Genomic DNA, 11,003 nt, shown 5'->3' with positions numbered 1-11,003 from the left:
TGAAATTCTCGGACGAATTAATCGGCTCCGGATCGACACAAATGTTACATTGCAACCATTGCAATGGATAGCCATCGCAGCCTGCTAATTTTATTTAATGATTTACCTTTTTCAGGATCGCTTCACTAATATTTTTGTCTGCAAACACGACTATGCTGCTTTGCTGGCCAGATGACGGAGGCTGTTCCGAGCCGAAAGGAGAGGAGAATCGCATCGAGGAAAAGCAAACCTGAAAAAGGAAGGCGATTCTTAAGTTCCCGAACGGATTCCTCGGCTCCGGATCTACATAAACGCCGTATTGCAATGGATAGCCATCGCAGCCTGCAAACTTAATTAAATTTTACTTACCGATAGCAAATTTACTTAGCTTTTACTTACTGATAGCAAATAATAAAATAATTAAAATATTCGGGAAAAAGTTCCCGAAGATCTTTATTTATATTTTATTTACATTCAACTGTCATTGGAGGCAGTTATGTATATGTACTTTCACTAGTACATATACATTCTGTCTCTGATGACAGTTGAATGTAAATAAATCAGCATGAAAATCCCTTTTGAAGCAACCCTAATCCCTGCCTAACCGCCCAAAGCGAAACATATCTAACGTTGATGTAACGTGAGTGTAACAGGTTAGATGGAATTATGCACCATGCATAAACATACCTAACAAAAGTGTGTCATTCTAGCGTAACTTTAGCCTCACTTTACCCTAACCGTTAGAGAGAATGTTAGTGTAACTATCTCACAGGTTAGATGCACATTATGCTAAAGTTAGAGTAACCTTCCTTGCTGGGTTTTTAATCCAAATAAATAGTATTTTTCCCCTTTTTATTTCATCGATTTAAAACATTGTTTTAAATATTATTTCATTATTTTAAATTCTAATCAGACGAGTAATCCAGTTACTAGCCGCTTCCGAACTAACCCAGCGACTCGTCGGGGTTCTTTCCTTCGGTCGGGGTTATTTCTTTCGGTCATGGTTCTTTCCTTCGGCCGGAGTTCTTTCCTTCGGTCAGGGTTCTTTCCTTCATCTGTGAAGAAAGAAATTTTACATAAGCACCATAATGTTCACACTAATTTCTATAGACAAGCAAATCACCACGCCTAACTTTGTTCTCGTCATGCATGCTTTAGAGTTGAGCGCCTGATTTGAGAACTGGTTTCCTATCTGGCCACTATTTTATCACTCCGACTTACCTTTTTGCACGGGGTGATCAGTGGCAATTCTATCATAAAGCCCCTGGCAGGAAACCAAAACAGCCAAATTTTGGGAACTTAAAGGCACTTTCAATAATAGGCTAACTACTCATTCGGCTCATTTACCGCTTGTTAAAAAAGCAGCCATCACCGCCGGAACTTTGTGTGTCTGCAAGGAGAAAATTTGTTTATTCTGGAAAATAAAGCAAATGGATGAATTTACAGAATCATCTTGGTCACTGGCAGAATATTTATCACTTAAGGACCGAGCTGGCGTAAAGCCTGGCGTACAGCAACTTCCACACAGTATGCAAATGTCCATGCTTCTGAAAATCATAAGGTACAAATTAAACAACAGTTTTGAATTAATATGTCGAAAGAGAGTTCCATTACTTCTACCGGAATTTAAACTTGCTTCGAACATGGGAAAAAAACGCAAATAAACGAACTATTTTTGTTCACATTGTGAAAAATGTAAACATGTTTTGCTCTCTTTCTCTCGCACGCACTGTAACTGTCAAGTAACAGTTTCCTCATTTTGGCGATTTGACAGTTCCACAACTTTCGGGTTGAAAAAAAGAACTTTTAAATTTACTCTCAGACCCGATAAAAAATACTTTCGTATTGAACAAAAAACTTTCAAAATGCAAAAAATTACTTTTATATTTAAAAAATCTCAACACTTTTCAAATATAAAGTACACAATATTTGATAAAATAATGTTTTTTTTCTGTGTGCACTCATCAGTTATTAAGAGTTACGAACTTAATTCGGCTCAACAAATCTGAAGGATATTCGACTGGAGTTGCTCTTCTTGATATAGAGAAAGCATTTGACAGTGTTTGGCATGAAGGTTTGATTGTAAAATTGATGAATTTTAATTTTCCTCTGTACATTATTAAACTGATCCAAAATTATTTATCAGATCGCTCACTGCAGGTAAACTATCAGAATTCTAAATCTGATAGATTACCTGTAATGCAACGTACACACCAGTCAAGCAGTTTGACGAACATTGACTCCGCCCCAAGAAAACGCTTCGGTTGCTGCTTTGTTTGAACGTGTGTGAAGTTGTTCGAACAACCATTTGACAGTTGGCGGCTCGGTTGGAAAAAATTAAAACGGTTTGATTTTGGTTTGAGTTGTCGGGGGTGGAGTCAAGGTTCGCCGAACATGTTTGAGCGTTTGTAGTGAAGTTGCACAAACCCCCATATTGTCTATCCGGAATAAATTTATACCGCTTTTTATGCCAAAGTTGGATTTTTCTCCAGATGCAGGCAACTTTCCCAACTTCGGAAGTAGTGCGCTGAATTCGCCTAAAGATGCGCTAAACAACGCATCAATTTGTTTGACAAATAAAACTTCGGAAGAAAGTTCGGTTCGGAAGTCCCGACTTCCGAATTCTAACTTGGTGCTACGCCGACAATATATTTTGTGATGGTTGGTGCTCAAGTTGGCGCTTCGGTCGTTCGTGTGTGATATTGTTGGTCGAACCCAGCAAACAAAATGTGAGTCGTGAGCCATTCGTTAGGCACTAGTGAGTGGCTGAAAATTGAAAAAAAAAACGAACGTTTGATCGAAGCGTTTGATCCTTGTTGATATTGTTTTTATTATTTCTCCACCGATGTTAGTACTTGCGAGAAAAAAACATGTCGTCGCGTCGGCGAAATCGTTCTCCTTTTAAAATTAAGTTCTTTTGTACAAAATATTGTTCAAACAGTCGCGAATTGTGTCGAAAATATGTTCATACGCGAGTTCAATGCGTGCCGATAAAAATAATTAGCTCGGAATAGTCGGGTTCGTGGTTGCGACTTGCAACAAAAGACGGGCAATCGTCGTCGTTAAAAAGTAGTTTTTTTTCGGTCTCGTTCCATTTGTGCTTCAGCTTCAAAGAACCAGCGAATCAGCCCACTTCAACACCCAGGAACGGTCAACTAAAAATTAACGAAAATCGCTCCCATAACTTTCGCTGGCTCCGCCTCAGATTTTATGCATTTAATATATGCAAAGCGATGTGCGCGTGCGGTGAGGTTTCAAACACCATCGCTTGTGGGACTGCTGAGTGTTGCTGACGATGGTTGTTGGCTGTAAGTGCTGCGGAATCATCGGGATATGCCAGTCTGCATATAGTACATCCTGAAGACGGGATGGCCAGGTGTTGGTTGATGTTTAGTAACCCAGCAGAGAGAGAAAAGCACCAGTCGTTATCAATTAGGTGAGAAGAAAAATACGGGCTTTACACAGATTGTTTTGTCAATACATGGATTTTTGTAGTGTATCATTAGAGCCAGCAAACATTATCGTTACGGGAATGCAACGAGAGCAAATGTCGATGACCAAGGTAAGCACGCTACTGACGCTACCCCGTGCTGCGCGGTACGGTACGGAGCGACTGATCGGAGTTGTCGCCTTGAACCCACCCAACATCATCTTCGATACCAAGGTTACGAGAAAGCAAAAGAATCAGGTCGAATGCAAAAGAAAGGAGGTTGAGGCAATCAGTTCGATGGTGCAGATGAAAACCGTTGTCTATTTGGGCAAAAGGACACCGTTTTGTCCAATGTCGGTGTAATAGTGCATGTTTCAATAGCAATAATATGAAAAGAAGATTTCCAAAAAGTGTTTACTGTTTAGGCACCTACCTACTAAAGGATCGAGTGTTATTATTTGTAAAATTATAATACATAGTGTAGTGTGTACTCCGGGAAAACAACACGGGATCGGATTATGTATTGGCCATGTGGCCAGGAAAAATATAATGTGAACAACCAGACGCAGAAAGATCTGGCCAAGCTGGGAAGCTAGTATGATCGACAGCCCATGGCCATGAGTGAAAGTGGAAGATCAAAGTAAAATGTTTTGGGGGAGTGCTTGAGAATTGCCGACTCAGTCAGAAGTAACTTCGTTCTAAAGTGACAATATACCCGACCTTGGAGCACCTTCAAACGATTTACCAAAGGCCAAATGCGGATGACAAGTCATCTACGAGACCAAGATCATCGCTTAGGTCCAGTAGAAGAAAAGCGCGAGGTGCTCGGCATATCGGAGTACTTCGTCATTGCCGCCGTCTTGGTATTACACGCGCAACGCAACGCGGCACAAGGTAAGGTTCGAGAATCCAGTAAAAAAATCTTGGATGGTTCTGTTTTTCTAGTTTTAATGGACCTATCGCATATTTGTAACATGTGCATTTTAGCATACGAAGGCCGATTTTGCAAATGCTGATTTGATTTAAAAGTTTAACGATTTTTGCGAATGAAACCCTGGTGCAGATGTGTACTCGATTTTTTTACCATTTCCTCGGTTAAGTTTGGGTGAAGATGTTGCCGGAATAGCATATTATTCCAGCGTTCTAAAAATAGGAAGGATGCGTTAAATTCTCAGGGTCACGCATATAACACAGTACTTGCAATGCAGATTTCTCCAGTTCGACATAATTTTTCGAGATGTGGTCTTCAGTAGGTTAATCAATTTCAATTTCTCTCTGTCTGACCCTCATACACCCGCAACCACGGAACCGAGCGGCTTGAAAACTTGTGCAGGGATTTTTGGGGCCGAGGAAGGTTCTAATGACAGTTTGAGGCCCCTCCAATTTAAGGAACGGAGGCCACTTATACAAATGAAACACAAATTTCTACATAACTCAAGAATTTATCCAGCAAATGGGACCAAGTTTGGCATGTGAAGGTTTTTACTTTTCAATACTTTTGTTATGTCCTAAATTCAACGGTACAATTACAATATTTACTTCTACAGTACGTTTCAACTGAGGACAATTCAATTTAATAACAAGAGGATTTGCAAATATGGAGGTTTTTAGATAAATATTGAGTGGAATTGAGGTAATTTTTGAAGACTTGAATTAATTTTTGAAGAGCTCTTGGTGAGGAAAACTTTCAACTTTCTTAAGAAATTACTGGTGGAACTTCTGCGGGAAAATTCAAAGTAACTCCCAGGTGAAATTCTGAACAAATTCACGAGGAAATTTCTGGAGTAACTCCAAGTCCAATTTCTTGACATCAGAATATTTTTTATAAGAATTTCCGAGGATTTCTTGAAGGAACTTGCCGGTAAAATCCAAGAGAAAATTTCATAGAAATTCTTTAACTTCCGGAAGAATTGCTGGCAGAACTACCGGAGGAATTGATGGTGGAACTTGCGGAGTAAAGCCTGGCGGAACTTTCAAAGGAATTGCTGGCGGAACTTCCGGAGGAAGAGTTGGCGGAAATTCTGGAGGAATTGCTGTCGGAACATTCAGTAGAATTACTGGCGAAATTTCCAGAGGGATTGCTGGCCAAACTTCTGAAGCATTTGCTGGCAGAGCTTTCGAAGAAATTGCTAGCGGAACTTGAGGAAGAATTGTTGGCGGAGCTTACAGAACAATTGCTGGCGGAAACTTCTGAAGGAGTTGCTTGTGTAACGTTTTGAGAAATTGCAGTCGAAACTTCCATAGGAAACGTTGGCAGATATTCTGAAGGAATTGCTGGCGGAACTTCCGGAGGAATTCTTGGCAAAACTTCCAAAGAAGTTGCTGGGTAAACTTTTTGAAAAATTGCTATATCGGAGGAATTGTTGGTGGAACTTTCAGAAGAATTACTGGCAGAACTTGTGGAGGAATTTCTGCGTAATTTCCGGAGGAATTGCTAGCGGAACTTCCGGAGGAAACGTTGGCAGATATTCTGGAGTAATTGCTGGCGGAACATTCGGAAGAATTCCTAGTGGAACATTCGTAGAAATTGCTGGCGGAACTTTTTGGGGAATTCCTGGCGGAACTTCTGGAGGAATTTCTGGCGAAGCTTCCGGAAGAATTCCTGGTGGAAAATTCTTAGAAATTGCTGGAAGAACTTACAGAGAAATTGCTGCCGGAACTTCCAGAGGAATTCCTGGTGGAACTTCTGGGAGAATTGCTGGCAGAACTTTCGGATAAATTGCTGGCAGAACTTCCGGATAAATTGCTGGCGAAACTTTTTGAGGAATTGATGGTGGCACTTCTGGAGGGATTGCTGGTGGAACTTTTTAAGGAATTGCTAGCGAACTTTTAGACGAATTGCTGACAAAACTTCCGTAGGAACTGCTAGCGGAACTTCTGGAGGAAATCCTGACGGAATTTATTGAGAAATTGCTGGCGACTCTTTTTAGGAATTACTGGCGGATTTTTGAGGAATTGCTGGCGGAACACTAGTAGGAATTTCTGGAAAACTTCCAGAGAAATTGCTGGCTGATCTTCGGATCGGATAAATTGTTGACGGAAATTCCGGAAGAATTGCTGACGGAGCTTCTGGAAGAATTGCTGATGCAACTTCCAGAGAAATTGCTGGCTGATCTTTGGATCGGATGAATTGTTGACGGAAATTCCGGAGGAATTGCTGACGGAACTTGCGGAAGAATTGTGGGCGAAACTTCTGGAGAAATTGCTGGCGGGAATTGCTTTCTCTAGGGATTCCTTTGGAGCTTCCTCCAGGGATTCCTTCGAAAAATAATCCAGAAATTCCTTCAGAAGTTCCCCAGATTGCTCCGGAGCTTCCTATAGAAATTCAATTGGAAGTTCCATAAGGGATTCCTTTGAAACTTCTTCCAGGAAATCTTTTGAAAGATCCTCCCGGAATTTCTTCGAAAGTATCTTCAGAAATTCCTTCGGAAGTTCCTCCAGATTGCTTCGGAAGTTTCTTAGAAAGTTCCTTCAGCAATTCTTTTGGAAGTTCCTTCAAGAATTCCTTTGGAAGTTTCTCCAATAATTCCTCCGCAAGTTGCTCCAAGAATTCCTTCGAAAGTTCCTCCAAAAATCCTTCGAGAATTCCTGGAGGAACTTCCAGGAAAATTCTTGGGTGAGCTTTCGGGCGAATTCCTGTAGGAACTTCAGGAGGAATTCCTGTAGGAACTTCCGAAGGAATTCCTATAGGAATTTCCGAAGGAATTCCTATAAGAAATTCGAAGGAATTGCTGGAGGAACTTCGAAAGAATCTCTGGAGGAACTTCCGAAAAAATTCCTGGAGGAACTTCCGAAGGAATTCCTGGAGGAACTTCCAGAGGAATTCCTGGAGGAACCTCCAGAGGAATTCCTGGAGGAACTCCCAGAGGAATTCCTGGAGGAACTTCCAGAGGAATTCCTGGAGGAACTTCCAGAGGAATTCCTGGAGGAACTTCCGAAGGAACTTCCGAAGAAACTTCCGAAGGAATTTGTGGAGGAACTTCCGAAGGAATTCCTGGAGGAACTTCCGAATGAATTTCTGGAGGAATTTCCGAAGGAATTCCTGGAGGAACTTCCGAAGGAATTCCTGGACGAACTTCCGAAGGAATTCCTGGACGAACTTCCGAAGAAATTCCTGGAGGAACTTCCGAAGGAATTCCTGGAGGAACTTCCAGAGGAATTCCTGAAGAAACCTCCAGAGGAATTCCTGGAGGAACTTCCAGAGGAATTCCTGGAGGAACTTCCAGAGGAATTCCTGGAGGAACTTCCAGAGGAATTCCTGGAGGAACTTCCAGAGGAATTCCTGGAGGAACTTCCGAAGGAACTTCCGAAGAAACTTCCGAAGGAATTCTTGGAGGAACTTCCAAATGAATTCCTGGAGGAACTTCCGAATGAATTCCTGGAGGAACTTCCGAATGAATTTCTGGAGGAATTTCCGAAGGAATTCCTGGAGGAACTTCCGAAGGAATTCCTGGACGAACTTCCGAAGAAATTCCTGGAGGAACTTCCGAAGAAATTCCTGGAGGAACTTCCGAAAAAATTCCTGGAAAAGTTCCGAAGGAATTCCTGGAGGAACTTCCGGAGGAATTCCTGGAGGAACTTCCGGAGGAATTCCTGGAGGAACTTCCGGAGGAATTCCTGGAGGAACTTTCGGAGGAATTCCTGGAGGAACTTCCGGAGGAATTCCTGGAGGAACTTCCGGAGGAATTCCTGGAGGAACTTCCGGAGGAATTCCTGGAGGAACTTCCGGAGGAATTCCTGGAGGAACTTCCGGAGGAATTCCTGGAGGAACTTCCGGAGGAATTCCTGGAGGAACTTCCGGAGGAATTCCTGGAGGAACTTCCGGAGGAATTCCTGGAGGAACTTCCGGAGGAATTCCTGGAGGAACTTCCGGAGGAATTCCTGGAGGAACTTCGGAGGAATTCCTGGAGGAACTTACGGAGTAATTCCTGGAGGAACTTCCGGAGGAATTCCTGGAGGAACTTCCGGAGGAATTCCTGGAGGAACTTCCGGAGGAATTCCTGGAGGAACTTCCTGGAGGAACTTCCGGAGGAATTCCTGGAGGAACTTCCGGAGGAATTCCTGGAGGAACTTTCGGAGGAATTCCTGGAGGAACTTCCGGAGGAATTCCTGGAGGAACTTCCGGAGGAATTCCTGGAGGAACTTCCGGAGGAATTCCTGGAGGAACTTCCGGAGGAATTCCTGGAGGAACTTCCGGAGGAATTCCTGGAGGAACTTCCGGAGGAATTCCTGGAGGAACTTCCAGAGGAATTCCTGGAGGAACTTCCGGAGGAATTCCTGGAGGGACTTCCGGAGGAATTCCTGGAGGAACTTCCGGAGGAATTCCTGGAGGAACTTCCGGAGGAATTCCTGGAGAAACTTCCGGAGGAATTCCTGGAGGAACTTCCGGAGGAATTCTTGGAGGAACTTCCGGAGGAATTCCTGGAGGAACTTCCGAAGGAATTCCCGGATGAACTTACGGAGGAACTGCCGGACGAATTCCTGACGGAACTTCCGGAGGAATTCCTGGAGGAACTTCCGGAGGAATTCCTGGAGGAACTTCCGGAGGAATTCCTGGAGGAACTTCCGGAGGAATTCCTGGAAGAACTTCCGTAGGAATTCATGGAGGAACTTCCGTAGGAATTCCTGGAGGAACTTCCGTAGGAATTTCTGGAGGAACTTCCGAAAGAATTCCTGGAGGAACTTCCGGAGAAATTCCTGGTGGAACTTCCGGAGGAGTTCTTGAAGGAAATTTCGAAGGAATACCTGCAGGAATTTTCAAAGGAATTCCTAGAGGAACTGTCGGAGGAATTCCGGGAGGAACTTCCTGGGGAATTCCTGGAGGAACTTCCGGAGGAATTCCTGGAGGAACTTCCGGAGGAATTCCTGGAGGAACTTCCGGAGGAATTCCTGGAGGAACTTCCGGAGGAATTCCTGGAGGATCTTCCGGAGGAATTCCTGGAGGATCTTCCGGAGGAATTCCTGGAGGAACTTCCGGAGGAATTCCTGGAGGAACTTCCGGAGGAATTCCTGGAGGAACTTCCGGAGGAATTCCTGGAGGAACTTCCGGAGGAATTCCTGGAGGAACTTCCGGAGGAATTCCTGGAGGAACTTCCGGAGGAATTTCTGGAGGAACTTCCGGAGGAATTCCTGGAGGAACTTCCGGAGGAATTCCTGGAGGAACTTCCGGAGGAATTCCTGGAGGAACTTCCGGAGGAATTCCTGGAAGAACTTCCGTAGGAATTCATGGAGGAACTTCCGTAGGAATTCCTGGAGGAACTTCCGTAGGAATTTCTGGAGGAATTTCCGAAAGAATTCCTGGAGGAACTTCCGGAAGAATTCCTGGAGGAACTTCCGGAAGAATTCCTGGAGGAACTTCCGGAGAAATTCCTGGTGGAACTTCCGGAGGAGTTCTTGAAGGAAATTTCGAAGGAATACCTGCAGGAACTTTCAAAGGAATTCCTAGAGGAACTGTCGGAGGAATTCCGGGAGGAACTTACTGGGGAATTTTTGGAGGAACTTCCGGGAGAATTCCTGGAGGAACTTCCGGGGAAATTCCTGGAGTAATTTCCGGGAGAATTCCTGGAGGAACTTCCGGGGAAATTCCTGGAGGAATTTCCGGGGGAATTCCTGAATGAACTTCCGGGGGAATTCCTGGAGGAACTTCCTGGGGAATTACTGGAGGAAGCTCGGATGAATTCCTGATGGAACTTCCTGAGGAAATACTTGCGGAGCCATTTCGGAAGAATTGTTGGCAAATCTTGGTAGAACTTGTGAAGGAATTGCTGGCGAAACTTCTGGAAGAATTGCTGGCAGAACTTCCGGAGAAATTTCTGGCGAAACTTCCTGAGGAATTGATGGCGGAACTTCCGGAGGAATTTGTTTACCACTTTTTAAGGAATTCCTGGCGGAACTTCTGAAGGAATTGGCGGCGGAACTTTTTGAGGAATTGCTGGCGGAACTTCTGGAGGATCTGCTGGGGGAACTTCTGGAGGAATTGCTGGTGGAACTTATTGAGGAATTACTTGGGGAACTTTTCGAGGAAATGCTGGCGTAACTATTTGGGAAATTCCTGGCGGAACTTCTGTAGGAATTCCTGACGGAGCTTCTGGAAGAATTGCTGATGCAACTTCCAGAGAAATTGCTGGCTGATTTTCGGATCGGATGAATTGTTGACGGAAATTCCGGAGGAATTGCTGACGGAACTTGCGGAAGAATTGTGGGCGAAACTCCTGGAGGAATTGCTGGCAGGAATTGCTTTCTCTAGGGATTTCTTTGGAACTTCCTCCAGGCATTCCTTCGAAAAATAATCCAGGAATTCCTTCAGAAGTTCCCCAGATTGCCCCGTAGGTTCCTCCAGATATTCTTTCGGAAGTTCCATCAGGGATTCCTTTAAAAGTTTTTCCAGAAAATCCTTTGAAAGATCCTCCAGAAATTTCTTCGAAAGTTCCTCCAAAAATTCCTTCGGAAGTTCCTTCAAAAATTCCTTCGGAAGTTCCTCCAGGAAATCCTTCGGAAGTTTTTCTGGAAGTTCCGCCATGAATTCCTCCTGAAGTTCCTCCAGGAATTCCTTCGGAAGATCCCCCAAAAATTCCCCCTGAAGTTCTTTCAGGAA

General features: G+C 43.7%; 1 protein-coding gene and 1 long non-coding RNA gene across 2 annotated transcripts; one reads left to right on the top strand and one right to left on the bottom strand.

The window, feature by feature from the left end:
* Positions 1-830: 830 nt before the first annotated feature.
* Positions 831-1,690, bottom strand: LOC134204238 (uncharacterized). The gene is made up of 4 exons (XR_009977813.1): positions 1,594-1,690; positions 1,424-1,526; positions 1,201-1,369; positions 831-1,034 (listed from the first exon to the last, which is right to left on the bottom strand). It is a non-coding gene; the product is annotated as an uncharacterized LOC134204238 (long non-coding RNA).
* Positions 1,691-2,703: 1,013 nt separating this feature from the next.
* On the top strand, positions 2,704-4,200 carry LOC134204237 (uncharacterized). Its single transcript, XM_062679063.1, has 2 exons — positions 2,704-3,415; positions 3,475-4,200. The coding sequence occupies exons 1-2, from the start codon at positions 3,348-3,350 to the stop codon at positions 3,770-3,772; spliced, it is 366 nt and encodes a 121-aa protein (XP_062535047.1). The 5' UTR covers positions 2,704-3,347; the 3' UTR covers positions 3,773-4,200.
* Positions 4,201-11,003: the final 6,803 nt, after the last annotated feature.

This window comes from Armigeres subalbatus, unplaced genomic scaffold (assembly GCF_024139115.2).
Source record: "Armigeres subalbatus isolate Guangzhou_Male unplaced genomic scaffold, GZ_Asu_2 Contig478, whole genome shotgun sequence".
Classification (NCBI taxonomy): domain Eukaryota; kingdom Metazoa; phylum Arthropoda; class Insecta; order Diptera; family Culicidae; genus Armigeres; species Armigeres subalbatus.
This window is presented reverse-complemented; position numbering and strand designations above follow the sequence as displayed.